We start from the raw sequence: 15,873 nt of genomic DNA on the forward strand, positions 1-15,873 counted from the left end.
GCTCTATCGCTCCATCTCCTCGGTGGAGGTGGGAGACGGGCGGGCGTGCTCGTTCTGGTGGGACTGCTGGCTCCCCTGCGGCGCGGTGGGCGCCGCCTTCCCCGCTCTTCTCTCTCACACGACGGATGAGGAGGCCACTGTCTGGCAAGCGAGGCAGCGCGGGATCGCCAGTTTCCTTGTCCCCCGACTGATGAGAGTCGGTCGTCAGGAGCTCCAAGCGGTGCAGACTGTGGTGGATGCCTCGCCAAGCAGGGCTGGGCCGGACGTGCGGCGGCTGAACCACGCGTGCGCGCCCAAAGGGGCTCTGTCGTCTGCTGTTGTGTACGGGCTCCTGTGCTTCGGGGGCGTGCGTGCCGGCTACGCCGACATGATCTGGGGCGCGCGCGTTCCTCCCAGGGTAAAGTTCTTCAGCTAGCTCCTGGTTCAGAAGCGTATACACATGCGCGACACGCTTCTCAGGAAACACATCGTCGCTGTGGATGAAACCGGCTGCCCGCTTTGCCCGGCCACTCTTGAGTCCGCCGACCACATGCTCTTTTGTTGCCCGTTTGCGGAAGCTTTCTGGCACATGGTGGGCGTGGGGGCGGCCGGTGCCACAGCGTGTGACCTGGGCGCACTCGCGGTGCGCGCGACCCAGTTGGAGTTCGTCAAGCTGTGCTGCTGGCAACTCTGGAAGCATCACAATTCGGTCGTCTTTCAACGCCAACAACCATCGATAGATCGGGTGCTCGCCTGCTACAGAGACGACGCTGTGCTGTGGCGTTGCAAACTGCCTGCTGACCGTAGAATCCACATCGACTCATGGCTTCAGGCCTTCCTTCCCTGACCCGTTGATTGTTAGGGTGTAGTGATCTCTCGCACTCTACGGAGTTGCCCCAAAACCTCTCGCTATAATGAACTGGGGGCTTTGCCCGTTTCGATGATCAATATATTCAGGTGGGGGAAACTCCCCCCCCCCCCCTCCAGTGAAAATTAAAAAAAAAAAGGCCATCCAATATAGGTGAGCTTAACTAATTAGTCCACGGCTTGGTTTGGTTTAGTTAGTCTTCATGCATGGCTTGAACAATTAGCTATAGCTCTCCTCGGGCCATTGTACCGATCGACTTAATCATGCTCACGCACGCGGTTACTCATGCAAGACAAGTGCACATCACGCCATCTGTTGCGACGACAACGGCCTAGAACACCGCACATGCATGCATCAACGTCTTCATAATTTCTCCCTAATTTTTTTAAATATCTCCATGATATTAACAAATTAACGATCAATGTGTGGCCACTCTATTCATTTAATGTTGCACATATGATTAACTTTCAATTTGATATGGCATAATTGAGACTATGATCTATGGAGTATTATTACATTCTTATGCATTTGTGTGTGCGGTTAGTTTAGCTTTGGGCTTGCATAACTTGAAAGAGGAGCCAGAGCCAGAGGCAGGACAGCCGGCATGATGCATAATTGCATATTGTGCTCTATTTTTCTGTTTTCCTTTTCGCTTTCTTTTATGGAGGAGGAAGTCAAGATCAGGGCTCATGTAAAGTCTCATGCAGGATCTTTTGGTGCACAACAGGGACGTCCACTTGAAGCTAATCAATGAGTAATTTGGCCGCTCTACGTGCATGCTACACGGAATCTGCTTATTCTACCACGATCTAGCTAGTCACTCTCCAGTAACAATTAATAAGCCCGCCACATGTTGTTAGTTTATATGTGCACTCGAACCTGTCGGCAATGAAGGACGTCACTACTAGTATATAACTATACTAGAAAATTGCCCGTATGTTGTAAGGGGAGTATAAATATTTTGATGATTCAACATCAATCATCTGCAACATACTCCCTCCATTCTAAAATATAGTGCGTCCGCGCTTCTCGAGGTCCAACTTTAACCATAAATTTAACCAACGAGACCAATTGCGGCGGGAGAAAAAATATATAATTAAAAACTTTTTTCGAATACCAATTCACTGATATAATTTTTGCTCCCACCGCAATCGGTCTTGATAGTTAAATTTACGGTCAAAGTTGAAGCACGAAGATAGAGGAAGACTACATTGTGGAATGGAGGGAGTATAACTTTACGATCCTCGTGTACATCGAATAACATAGTGGACTTTATTTACTGTTAAATCGCTCCTTCCTCTGCTCACTGTCTACCCTCTGAAAGAATATGATAAAACAATGTTAAGAAAGATAAAACAATTAATAAGCCCGCCTCATGTTGTTAATTTGTATGTGCACTCCAACCTGTCGGCAATGAAGGATGTCATTTAGGATACAACTAACACAGTGGAGGAGGAGTAGTGTACTGCAGTTGGGATATGACTTAATTAGATAATGACAAATCTTGTCTTGGTGAGATCGATGTTGGACATATGAAATGGAGCTCAACTTGGTTGAGATGAACTATTCACGCCCTGAAATCTGAATCACATGCATGTTCAGTCTACGTCGCAAATTAGGTCGAGTACATACGCACTAGCTAGCTAGTGTACTAGTCTACTATAGATACAGGTAGCCATGCAGCATGCATTGATTTCTCTAGCTACCGATCGTTGGGGTACGTATACAGGTACGCTTCGTGGATCAATAACGAACAAGCTTTCACATCCGGGCGACATGATCCCCCGCCCTTTGGTTTGGTTTGAAAATGGCAGTGGTGGTCTTGGTAGCTCGCAAACTCGATGGGAAAAGGAGAGGCTGCCTACCTCCGGTGAAGTAGCTTCCAACTTTGCCAAAAGGAACAGTACACTACTACTAGTCGACAAGCCCACAAGTGCAAGCATGCATCGCGCCAAAGAACATGCATGGGTGGCGCTCCAAATCCGCGAAACGAATGCTGGTCATCATATCCACGGTAAAACAGGGCGGCCCCTCGGTCTGAAAGCAAGCGTTTTCGCAGAGTAATGAGCGACTTCGGTTACATTTTCCCTTTCGATTCTTTGTAGTATGATCAGAAATGTGATCTATATCTACGTAGACGGTCAACAACCATACATCCATTTCTACGACGAGTAATTTAAAGCGGAAAGATTATGTACGTACGTGCAAATCGGTTGGAGGTAAGCCTACAAAGCATTGCTTGCACCACGCTCGAAGCGATCGACGACCGGCCGGCACCTACATACGTACGCGCGTCGATGATCGATGGAGCTCCGGCCAGCCGTCCGCCAGGTACGGAGGGCCGGGCGCCGGCATGGTCCGCATGCAACGCAACGCTCACGACCGCGACCGGCCACCGCACGTAGGCTCCCGGCCGTGTGGACGCCGAGCTTTCTACAACTCACGCAAGCTTTCCTCCACTCTCCACTCTCCGCCGTTCGCCTTCCTCCTTTCCTTTGTGGACTGTGGCGTTTGCAAGCCACCTCCCTCCGTGGTTTGCGAGTAGAGCGCCATCATTGGCCATTAATCCGCAAGCTACATACACTTGGCACTGCACTGTGCGACCGATGACTTTTTATTGGGGTGTGTCCTTGTCGACGCACCAACCGGCCTGGCAAGAACAGAAAACTGATGAACATCACATTAACTGACACGTAGTACTACGTACGATGCCAGCAACGCGACGCAAGCGTGCAACTCGTGATGCAACTGAAGATGCACGCACGCTTATCTTTCGTGAGGGATTTCATTGCACGGTTGAAACTAATCAAAACGAGCCTCCCTCTGATGCATGTACATCGTACGGCCACCGTGACAAAAATGCTGAACATGTGGGAGCTAGCTATAGCTTGCTTGAGAAGCAAAAATGTTTGTGGCCGGCCGGGCGGTCTTAATTTGGACTGATTTTTTGTACTCTGTGCGTGGAGAGTCGAGAGCCGGATGATGGCAGAATCGACCACATTTGACGCAAACGCCTCACACATAGTGCCGTACGGGCGACTCATCAAATGGAGCACTGCCTTTTGCTGTCCTTTTTAATCAACTGTATCTGTCAGTCTAGGGCTCTCTCGCGTGCAACACCTCTGTAAACAGCAACCTCCTTTTCCCTTCAAGTACAAGGATCAGGTGTTTTGTGCTTTATTCGGTCAGCACTGCTGCTATACCAAGCCGGGCCCTCCCCGGCGACCTTTGCCGTCCCGCTGCAGCTCACGTTACTTAATTTTCACGAGCCAAAATTAGCACAATGCAATCTTCACTTTTCACTTTTTAGCGGTAAGTTTCAGGCCTTCACTTGCCTTGTTTATTTAGTTTTATCTCTTCGCTTTCTCTGTAGCCAAGCTAGCTAGCTAGTGACGACGTGATTACTGTTTACCCGCTGATCATAAGGTCCAAATGAATGGAGTTGTACCCACTATAGACGGTGGATGGACGACTGGCCTGCCAGCTGAGGCCGGAGCTGAATGAACACGTTCACGTGCACACTATCTGTCGTCGACGCAACAGACTTTCTGAACCCCCAGGTGACTCCGCACGAGACTTTTTCTTCGCAGGGGGTGACTCCGCACGAGACTTTTTCTTCGCGGTAACGTGCGTGCTACCTTTGTCATGCATCGATGTTCTTGCTTCCTTTCTTGTACGGTGCTAGCGTCAACTCAACCGATCATCACAACAATGAATTTTGCTATTCACCGACAGTGGATCTTGTCCTCGCTCGCGAATGGGCGATGAATTTCGGCCATCACTTTAGACGCCGTTGTCACTGCCTCCACGAAGCAAACAGGAAAACGATCCATCCATCGATATACATTCCAGCACCAGCAGCATCCATCGAGCTTAGTAGTAATGAGCACTGGTGCCAAGTGATGACACCTCCCTGCCTCTGGAACGACAGTGCAGCTCCACCCGTCGCCGGCCGTCCGGCCAGCCGCTGTCAGTCAGTCACAGGCAGACGGACGGACAGGCAGACAGACAGCAGCGGCCCGATTTCTTACCACATTTGCATCGCTTCGACTTGATTTAATTTGATTAGGTCCGAGAGATGTCCAGGGCATCGATCTCTGTATCTGGACGCGCCCCGCGGAGAGGACGTTTCTTTGGCCCTCATGCACGCATATCGTCGGATGGAACACGAAGGTCGGCAGGGGAAGGCCGGTCGTGGGTTCACGCGACGTCATCGGTGAGGTTAACATCGACCGTTGATAATCTGATGATCAGTTGGCTCAAGGAGTAAGGATGACCCCGGCCTCTGTATCTGAGAGATGCATACGGCCACTTTATTGATTATTTTCAAGGACCTTATAAAGTATTACAACAATGTGTCTAAATCCACCATCTTGGCAATATATGCCGCTACTCCTATCAAAAAAAATGAAGGGGTGCTAGCTCGGCCACTACCAAACCACTCATCTAAGCCTAACATCAAAAGTCGGAAGCCGAAACATATTCGAAAGCCCCAACCGAGCCACATACCGGGTGTGGAGCACAATCCGGTCAGACGCACTCGTGTGTCGTCGCCGCCATCTTCCACATGTCCGTCTTCAGAACATATTGAGACTTCTACCTTGTCTGGCCACTCTGCCATCGACGTCACCATGACGCCAGACAGCAACCTCCTCCTGCGCGAGTCCATCTTCGTGCATCGGACACCGAGCCTCCACAGCGCCATGCCGCCGATATCCGCCGCCATCGATGTGTGAGATGAAGTACCGCTCCACCATCCGCCCAGCCAGCACTTACTCCAAAACGATGCCCCCAGAAGGGAAATAATTATCGTCCGATCCGGAAGACCCGGATCTAGGGTTTCCCCCGGAGCATCCAGAGCCTGATGACGCAGACTGCAACAACGATGCCTCGACAAGGGAACGACATCTAAGACGCCGCCATCGTCCGCCATGACCGTAGTCAGCGCGATTTTCATCGGCAGTTGCTCCACCAGACGTGCGCCGCCGACGTCGCTGGTCCCTTCAACCGGAGCAAACTCCAAAACAATGCCCTAAAGAGGGACTACGACGCAAAAGCGCCGCCATCGCTCGATCCCAAGGAGATCTAGGGTTTCCTCCATAGTTGTCCGCGCTGTCAAGGGCCAGACAAGGATAGAATCCCGCGGATCTGCCCAGCTGCCAACGAGTCGCACCCACCACCGTGCTGACGGCCGGCCAGCAATCCGGCCGCGCCGCCGCGCACCGATCCAAACACGCCGTCGCCGTCCCTGGCGGCCGCGACGCACCAGATCGTAAGGCCTCCTGCCGCGAGGAATCGACGTCGCCGAGGCGCCGCCACCACCTGTCATGGCGACCGGCCCGCCGCCACGCTCCGGCCCGGCGGCGCCGGCCCGCGCCAGCCCCAACCGAGCGCGAGGGCCCGAGTCCCCGCCGCCGACGACGACGGCTAGGCTTCGCCTGGCCTTGGGCGGCGGCGAGGGAGGAGGAGGAGGAGTGGGAAGGTTCGGCGGCGATGGGATCTGGGGCCTCCCGGTCGCCCACGCGGGGGGGAGGGGGGGGGCTCGGGAGGGACGGGAGCATCTAGATGATCGAAACACATTATTAATTGCCTTGTTTGTCACCGGAGTCGCAAAGCAGGTCCCCGCGGGCGCATTGATGGGCTACCGTTGGGGACTTAATTAGCAGTGTCACACTTAACCTACAGTGACGAGCTAGGCTCGGAGAGGAAAGAAGGGCTTCCTTCTTCCGGAGGAAAGTCATGTCCCCAAAAACCGTATGAGCATCTCCCACGCTTCCCATTTCCCCATAGAAGGTTCTGGGTTGGGGCGTGTTGAGCAAAAAAAAAAGCTCCAATGATTTTCGTAAAAGCGATCTCTTAGGGAACCCCGTATAATCAGAAACCCCCCCCCCCCTCCCCTCACCTAGGACGAATATGGTATTTCGCTAAAAATGTCAGGTCTACGGGCTATCCTCGGAGTCAGTCGCACCGATACCGCTGAGACGCTGACCACCACAAATACGCCTTCGACCACCCGGCGTCACTAATGCCGACAAACCCCCCTCTTCCCCCGCCGCCGCAGACTACCACCGTACGCTGCCCGCCGCCAGTGCCGCGCGCCCCTATTTTTATTTTTTAAGAAAAACATAAAAAACTGATTTTATGAGAAGGTGTTTATGGGACGAGCTAAAGCACCTCACCTGCAAAAATCTTCTAAATTATACACACTTCGTAAAACCATTTTTAGGAAGAGTTTCATATGGTACTTGTTGAAGATGCTCGGGCATCTTCAAAGCCGAACCGCAAACCGCTCGCATCCGTATGGATCACAAAAGCCATCTAACGTGGGCCTGTATCGATCCGCCGAGCGGGCCGGACACGATTTCCTCCGTAAACCGGAGACAAAGTGGGGGAGGGCTTTTGGGAGTACGGACACGCGAAACGTAGGAATCCGACACCCCCGGCCCACCAAAAAACCTCCACGGACCCCGTGACTCCATCCTCCCCATTTTCTCTCCTTCCTTCTTTCCCTCTTGCCTTCGCCGCCGTTCCACCACTCCGGCTACCACGCCGCACACAAGCCAAAACTCTACAACTCCGGCACCTCCAGCGCTCTAGCAATGCTCCATAACGCTTCTCCTCCGTCTCCGTTCAACTCCTGTCCTCTGACTGCCCCGCCAGGTACCATCCGCTGCTACTATTCTCACCATCCCCGACAACTGTTCGATGAATCATGGAAGCTAAAAATAGTTGTCCCCTTTTCTTTCTAGCAATGACTTTCGATTTAAAGTACATATACGAGAAGTATGTTGAGCCTTCTGACGGCTCATTGGACGAGGAGGAGTACTTCGGTGAGACAACAATGGTGCAGGCGATCCTTGAAGACGAGGAGCATGCGGAGTGGAAATCTCAGCCGGGCAAGGGCCATGAAAACGGCCGGGGTCGACCCCTTCGTTGGGCACCAAATGTGGCGGTACGCTCCCCGGACCGATTCGGCCCGGGTATTTCCCAGCCAGGGAAAGGAGGGGGATCCCGAGAGGATCCCTGGTTACCAAATGACATGGAGAAACAGACACAGCACGGCTCTCTCTCTCTCTTTCTCTCCTTCGCCACAGTGCACGCACGGCCGGCGCACTATTTTAACCCACCGCGCGCCACAAACCGCAGGTGTCTTCAACTCCAATCCATCACTGCTGCGCCTTGCTTCGGACCTACTTGATCGCTGCCTCACCTCACTCACTCACTCCTCTCCGTCTCTCTCGCCGAGTGAGCTTGCGGTTCTTGCCACGCACGCTTCCACCACACATACCTGACCATATATGCCCACCAGGCAACGATCCATCGGGAGGAAGCAACCGCCGTCGATCATACCGATCGCCATTACATAGACCGGCATTGCCTAGCTCGTCAGTATAGCTAGCTACGAGGCCAGCAGCTGCCGCGCGACGGGATCGATAGAATGGGGCGTCCATTGTCCGGCGGCGTGGGGCAGCCCAAGCTCCGCAAGGGGCTGTGGTCGCCCGAGGAGGACGAGACCAGGCTCGCCGGGCTGAACCGTTGCGGCAAGAGCTGCCGCCTCCGGTGGATCAACTACCTCCGCGCCGACCTCAAGCGCGGCTGCTTCTCGCAGCAGGAGGAGGACCACATCGTCGCGCTCCACCACATCCTCGGCAACAGGTATGGCCGTCCACGCAATGCATTCAGTTCTTATTAATTTTGCACCGCAGAAAGGTTTGAAGCTAGTACTGATGCGTGTGTGCGTGCAGGTGGTCTCAGATCGCGTCGCACCTGCCGGGCCGGACGGACAACGAGATCAAGAACTTCTGGAACAGCTGCATCAAGAAGAAGCTCCGGCAGCAAGGCCTCGACCCGGCCACGCACAAACCCATGGCCGCCGCCTTCACGGCCACGGCGGCATTGCCGGACGCGGAAGAGGAAGACCGCAAGCCCCTTGCCGCGGGTGCGGACGGCATCCTCGCTCCGAAGCAGCCGACGGTGTTCCACCCGTTCCCGGTGTGCGCCGACTACGGCGCTGGGTTCGCCGACTACCTCGGCGCGGCGAACGCGGCGGCATTGTATGGCCAGTTCTGCGGTGGAAACGAGGGCGCGGACGAAGACGCCGGGTTCGGCGCCGCAGACTACAGCTGCGTGCTGGACGTGTCGGAGAACCTGGGCTACGGGGAGAGCTCCAGCAACAGCAGCAACCGGAACTACGGCGGTGAGGTGGGCAGCATGCTCGACGGCGAGGTGGGAAGCATGCTCGATGGCGAGGTGCTACACTGGGCCAAGGCGGAGCCGGCCTTCGCGGAGATGGAGTATGAGTTCTCGCTGCCATGCCAAGAGCAGAGCCTCCTCCCAAATTTCGAGTTCAACTTGGAACACTACTTCTGACATTTTTTTCCCTTTTTCATTTTAAAAATATATAGTAAAATGTCCATGCGTTGCTACGGGGCATTGCATATTTTATTAGAACTTCTCCTTTTATTTTACTGTTAAAAATCTTTCTATCTTCATCTTAATATTGACCACTGCACCATGAGCTGAAAATCATAGTTAAATTCGTCACAAGAATAAACAAGGACTCGCAACAGCAAGCTGGACATAATACATGTAAAATAATAAAAGATTGTTAAAATACAAACTTCATATTGTTATAGTACAAATAAAAAAAAGATGGGCCCTCGGTGCTGCTTGACGCTACGATGGCCTGGTAGCCTTGGTGTTGTTCTATCAGGCGGCGAACCGGTGGCCGCGGCGCTGCTGCACTCGATTGCGACCCGGCAGCCTCGGGACTTCCCCGCTGCGAGGACGACCAGGCGGACTCGGCACTGCTCTAATCCGAGGACGAGCCGACTGCTTCAGCACTGCCCACACAACGGCGTTCCAACAGCAGCGGCTACTTGCTTGACTGAATGTTGCAAGGTCCTGCACGTACCTAACTGAATGTGCAATGACGCTGTACGTGAAGCAGAGTAGCAGACAACGTTGCTGATGCACTATATTTGTAGCTATGTTCTAGTTTATCTTGGAACATGTATGAGGCATGCTGGCACTTTGCTTTTAAGCTCTTGTGCTAGCTATATGGCGGTGAGAGCTGGGTACATTGGGGTCATTCAGGCATTCTGTATTCTTTTTTTATCAGTAAACTCATCCCATACATCTTTTACGAATTTACTCCATGTATGAAGTTAATATTCATACATATTCTTTCATTTTTAAACAAACATATTCATACATTGGAGTAGTCTGTTGCTGTCAAGTACAAACAGAATCCATGTATGTAGGAGTGCATGATGTGTTGCTTGTCAATCAAATATAGTCTACTGTCGGCAACAGCTATATAGGCTACAGTAAACTAACGAATTGACAAACAGATGAGACCCATCAGATGCTTCAAAAGTATCAATCAAAGAAGGCAAAAATCACCAAAACAAACTTTGTTGCTTACCTGTGCAAGGATATGAGAAGGGGGTTACAGCTAGTTCTCCAGATTTTTGAAGTGAACTTTCAATACGTAAGGTCGCCGCACCGCGCCTCCTTCTGTCCCTCACCTCCATGTCTCCTTTCTGCCCAGGAGTCATGGATGCCATGGATCCACCTGGGAAGATGCGCTCCGGTCTTCCTCGTCGTCACCAGCGACCCTCTCCTTGTCGCCCATCTCTGGATCCGCCTCCCCAACCCCTACCGCGCACGGATCTGGACCCTTCAAGCTCCAGCATCCACCGCTGTTCTGCATCTAGCAGCCGCGCCGCCCCTAGTCACTCGAGCCGCCACGTTATCCGGCCCAGATTAGTAAAAATATTCTCTAATTAGTCTGATGAATAAGTTCCCGAATCCATGCTACCTTGGAAAAGGAATGCGAAATTCTGATTCTGTCATGACCCTTCAACAATTGTGTGCTACTTAGATACCGGACACAACCACTAACTGTCCTTGAGATGCATCAAACTTTTAAAAAGTAATTTGAAACTTCATATAATATATTTTTTGAAACTTTGGACCATCATTGCAAGACAAAGCTTATATGGATATGCCGAACCATCCACATAAGTGGGGGCTGCATACAGAAAACAAATCACAGAAATCAGTTAACAAACTACAAGCTTCTGCACACAGGAAACTGCAATGGTTAAACTTTTGCAGTGAAAACACATACTAAAAGACATTGATGGACTAATTAATGGTTATGATTTAACATTAAACAGAAAACATCGAATGTGCTGGCATGAAAATAACTGAAAATGGTTATGACTCCATAACACATGATCACAAGAGCGAGGAGCTCACTAATGTGATGTCAAACAACACTCATGAATTGTGATGTTTACTAATAGAGCTTGTATAGGTGTTACTTCTGATAGTGATGGCCAAACTGGCATTAGAGTTGCATGAGCTAAATGTTGTTAACCAAATCAGTATTAACAGTAGTATCCAGTCTTTATACAGAAATAGTTTGGATTTGCATAATTAATTCTTTCCATGTAGTAGAGTCGGCCAACTTAAGATCATTGACAAATCACCATGTAGTCCTGTAGTTTCTACAACCTAGAAATTGTGGATCCACACAAGTACCAAATACAGTGCCCACACGTAGGAAGGAGACTTGGGGAACCAATAGTTACCTGCAGGCGCAAGGTGCAAGCATCCACTCTGTCAATGTAGAGCTTGCACTTGGGGCAGCTCTGCAAACCCGGTGCACTCGACATCACTGTACACCTTGAATTGCACGCAAGATATTCAGTTGCAATGTTACAAAGAGATTCCACCGTGTTGCATTATACCAACCAGAAATGTCAATACCCATTGCAAAAGCATTATCCTTAACAGCGATGTGTCCATAAGGCATCACCAATCTTATTGTGTTATCTTCTAAAATGTAACCCACTGACCTACACTTTCCGAAAGTAGTGACCAATTCACACTGACATCTGCGGAATCGAACAGAAACAACAAATTCAGTCTTATACAACCTGAATGCAATATGCAGTGATATTATATGTAGAGAATCAACTAATGTGCTCTTTATTTTACAAGCTTATGCTTAGTCCTATTTAGAATGAAACCACCATTAATATGGCCTAGTTATTTCTTATTTGTATTCTTTATCTAACTTGCATGATGTGGTACATCTAGGTTGAAAAATATCACCACGACTGAAAGTACATGTTTACAAAGGGAACTACCATAGTGTGGATCTTCGCAATGTGATAAGCCAGGCCAATTCTGGAGAACTATATATGATTTTTTTCTTGACAGGGTAAAACTAAACCAACCTCTAAACAGTAGGAGAAGTGTAAACATAATTGTTTGGGGAAATTTTCTACTTTTGTTCTGATCTTTTTTATTTTACTAAGTGCATTCTATACTGTGAGTTAAATTTAATTTATATAAGTGAGAAACTTCTATGGCATAAGAATATTCATCAGAAAGTCATGGTTCCTAGTATCTTCCATACATGGTGATAATATTGATTCGAAGTGGCATGGTGTGTTCCTCAGTTGAGTACCTGGGGCCATTAATATGCAAAAATAGAAAAGGAGTAGTTGATAGTTCTTATTAAATAACTTCAATGGTGCATCAAGATTGTTTCCAATTGAAATAAAAATATAAACATTCAAATAAAGGTTATCCCTTGACTCCAGAAATAAAAGGCTGAAATTAGCATCGGCACTGATTGTTTTAATGTATGTCTATACAATGTTAATGCTTTAGTTAGTTCCTGATTGTGAACTCTAATGTTAATGCTTATATCAGCACCTTATTTCCTCATTCAAGAGTAACCAATTTTCTGAATATGAGCAACTTGCATTAGACTATAAGGAGCATGTGATTCAACATAGCGATGAAGACCTACGGCAAACCAGACTGAGACACCCCCTGCATGAGTAGCAAATCGAGTAAATAAGAAAGTTTTATACCCACAGTCAGATCTAGTCTGGAAAATAAGAATAATGACAAGCTTACAAACATACGAAAATCCTGGAAACCACATGGACAACAATTAACCAACCAGCCACATGTAATTCAGATTAGCACAAAAGGGAACCGACACACTCTCAGCTCACATATCAATCCACTGAAAAACATCTCATTTCAGAAATAATCAAGGGGTGAAGTACACTATGATCTTTACCTTGTACAGACTGAGCCTTGTAAGTACTGGAGATCTTTGTAGACTTGTCATACTGGCTCCTAGTAGTCAGCCTGCCTTGTACTCAGCCTGTGGATGCAACAACCACCGTAGTTTTACTTGCACTTGCATAGCTGGATTTGTACACAACAGTTGGAGTCGTTCAGATTATGCTCGGCTAGGTGAACACACACCACTTGGTCACCTTTCCTGGAGCCTGGCTCAATTGAGAGCACATCACTTTGCAGAAGAATCACTTCTTGAGTCACTACACCAGAAAGAACTGATGAACAGAACGAACAAAAGCACTCAAATAGCCGTGAAACAATTTCAAAAAAACAAATCCGGCACACAGCATGCTAGCAACCCTGGTTGTTCAGAAATTCAGTAAGATAGATTGAACAGAGATAAAACTGTAAGCAATTAGGACTATGTGGAACCAAGAATTGAATAATTTATTTCCTGTTTGCAGAAAGGCGTTTTCCAGCTGAAAAGAATTCAGTTAGAATTTCATGTCGTCATACTCCCACAGTAAGAACTTACATGTCATTTTCAGTATAACTATTTTATGAGCTTACATATAAAAGCACAAAAATGAAAAGGGTACAAAAATAAAAACAGCACATATATACACTGTCTGTGTTTGGAAGGATATCAATTCACAAATAAAAATAGATCTATTCATGGACTTGTTCGTGTAGTAGCAGAATTTTGTTCAAAAAAACTGGACTTGTGCTAATGGGTGAGATTGAGAGCAGATGGGGTTGCTTGCCCTATTTTGGCACAGCAGAGGCGTCATCCAAGGTGAGGAGGTGCTGCTGGCTATAGTTCCTCCCTGCTGACCTGCGCAAGAAGGGAAGGAACCGAGATGGGGAAGGGACGGGAAAGGGAGCGGATGAGATAGGAACATGATAAAACCATGAGGAGCTGCAGGTCCATGGCATCCTTCACATCTCCGTGAAGATGCCCTTGACGTCGGCGAAGCCCTGCTTGAAACCCTAGCCATGGGGATGGGGTTGCGAGCGGGCGGTAGAGGCCGGGAGCAGAGAATCTGGCTGGAGGGGAGGGAGGAGAGGACCGTTGGGAGCTCAGGGGCATGGTGCGTGGCGCCGGAGCTCACCGGAAGCGGACGGCATGGGTGGTGGCGGCGGCGAGGACATCGTGGGCGAGAGGGAGAGGAGGTGAGCCCGTCCTCCGTGTGTGGTTGTTTTTTTCAGTCTGCTCGGTCCACGGGTTGAATACCCAAAACTACAGGGTCTCTTTTGCAAGAATGAAACGTTTTCTTATATTTACCACTTTAAAAAGGACTGCGGGTTGAATACCCAAAACTACAGGTACTTTTTTGCAAAAGTAGTAACGACGGACGACCAGAAGCAATCGGTGGTTTATTAGTAGGTAAAGATTTTCTTTCTTTCTCCCTCTATTTTTAAGAGAAAGGGCGCACACCATAAAATCGCAAGTTAGTGCTACTTGAGGTCATCTATAGCATCGTTTCCAATTGTATAGGCTACTTCATCTTGCATGCTGAACAAATTAGATGCTTTCAGTAAATTGTATTATTTTAGCAAATTACCCAGATGTACACACTTCTAGGGCAGTTGTGCATCATAGCCAACAACGTAACCGCGCGAATTGGTTTAATTTATTGACCCTTGATTACTTTTGTGCATGAACATGGATTCTATCAAGATTTATATTAGATTCATGACGCTTCAAATTTTTTTTGGAAATGTCTTTCATGGTTATGTGCTTCTGTGCCCTCTCAAGTCCCTAGCAATTCCTGAAAGCATGCTTCAGAGGATAGGCACAATTTCCCTTAGTTATCCGTGTAATATTTCTTGTTTATTTTGAACGCCAATAGCTGGCATACATAGCTCTGGAGTTATCCCGACAAAAGTTACCGCTAAAAGGAAACACATCTCTGAGCCAACAATTGGCCAAAAAGCCCATTCCCAGGTGACGCACTATCAAATTGCAAATACTCGTATTTGGATCTTACTTTAAATAGTTGAGCAACACAAAAAATGCATGATGTGCATAATAAAATTTTCTTCATGTTCAAATTGATCAGGTATTGTACATCCAAAAAATGAATAAAGAATTTCACATGCTAAAAATTTAGAAGAAAATATATAAACTACCACATTTGTAGGATTTCATACATCACATACGGATAAAACACACACAAAAATAACTATAGCAAAACTCCTAGTTACCATATGGAAAAAATAGTACTTTAACTTAATGCCATCAAATAAAATCATACATGGCAGATTTCCTTATGAAGATCGGACGGAGGATCAAAGTAGACCCAAACGCAAGTGGAGGCGGAAGATTTATCCCACTTCTGCGGTTCGTCGGAGTGCTAGGATTCGGACTACAAAAAAATTTCATGATGAAATATGAAAGGAATCTTTTGGAATAGCAGAGGTTTGAAAGACTTGGCTAAAAGAAGGTTTCTTGCTGAGGCATCTTTAGAGCATCGATTAGATTTTGTTGCTCTCTCGGGAACTGGTCATGAGAACTTTGCACCCCAGTTTCTTACCTCTCTTGTGGGCGGTGTTGACTTCGATTGGCATTGCCTTCCTCCGCGAGGAAGATCGGGTGGGATCTTGCTTGGGGTGAGATGCGACTCGCTAGAAGTCCGCAACGTAGTGATGGGTGACTTTGCGGTCAAGTTTCGAGTCAGGTCTAAAGCTGATGGTTTTAACTGGGCTTTGGTGGCGGTATATGGTGCTGCACAGCCAGAGCTTAAACCGGAGTTTTTGGCGGACCTTGTTCGAATCTGCGGGTCTGAGCAGCTTCCAATTTTGGTTGGGGGTGACTTCAATATCATTAGGAGGAGAGAGGAGAAGAACAACGATAATTTTGACGGCAGGTGGTCGTTTATGTTCAACACTATTATTGAAAGCTTGGA

The 15,873-nt window shown here is 48.6% G+C and overlaps 1 protein-coding gene and 1 long non-coding RNA gene across 9 annotated transcripts; one reads left to right on the plus strand and one right to left on the minus strand.

Moving 5' to 3' along the window:
- Positions 1 to 8,000: 8,000 nt before the first annotated feature.
- LOC125527199 (myb-related protein Hv33-like) lies at positions 8,001 to 9,273 on the plus strand. Its single transcript, XM_048691748.2, has 2 exons — positions 8,001 to 8,503; positions 8,593 to 9,273. Exons 1-2 carry the CDS (start codon positions 8,286 to 8,288, stop codon positions 9,215 to 9,217), a joined length of 843 nt encoding a protein of 280 aa, XP_048547705.1. The 5' UTR covers positions 8,001 to 8,285; the 3' UTR covers positions 9,218 to 9,273.
- A 91-nt stretch (positions 9,274 to 9,364) lies between these two features.
- Positions 9,365 to 14,175, minus strand: LOC125527211 (uncharacterized). Of its 8 annotated transcripts, none has more exons than XR_015609224.1 (4): positions 12,960 to 14,175; positions 12,584 to 12,703; positions 11,627 to 11,754; positions 9,365 to 11,542 (listed from the first exon to the last, which is right to left on the minus strand). It is a non-coding gene; the product is annotated as an uncharacterized LOC125527211 (long non-coding RNA). The 8 variants fall into 8 exon arrangements; XR_015609225.1 differs by having other exon boundaries at positions 9,365 to 10,580; positions 11,449 to 11,754; XR_015609221.1 differs by having other exon boundaries at positions 9,365 to 10,883; positions 11,449 to 11,754.
- Positions 14,176 to 15,873: the final 1,698 nt, after the last annotated feature.

Source organism: Triticum urartu, chromosome 1A (assembly GCF_056163025.1).
Source record: "Triticum urartu cultivar PI428250 chromosome 1A, HENAU_Tu73, whole genome shotgun sequence".
Taxonomy (NCBI): Eukaryota; Viridiplantae; Streptophyta; class Magnoliopsida; order Poales; family Poaceae; genus Triticum; species Triticum urartu.

Excerpts from the sequence above, each read along its gene's own strand:
- LOC125527199 (XM_048691748.2), top strand. The coding sequence starts at position 8,286 with ATGGGGCGTCCATTGTCCGGCGGCGTGGGGCAGCCCAAGCTCCGCAAG. Across the intron at positions 8,504-8,592 it reads CACCACATCCTCGGCAACAG|GTGGTCTCAGATCGCGTCGC; the intron begins GTATGGCCGTCC and ends GTGTGCGTGCAG.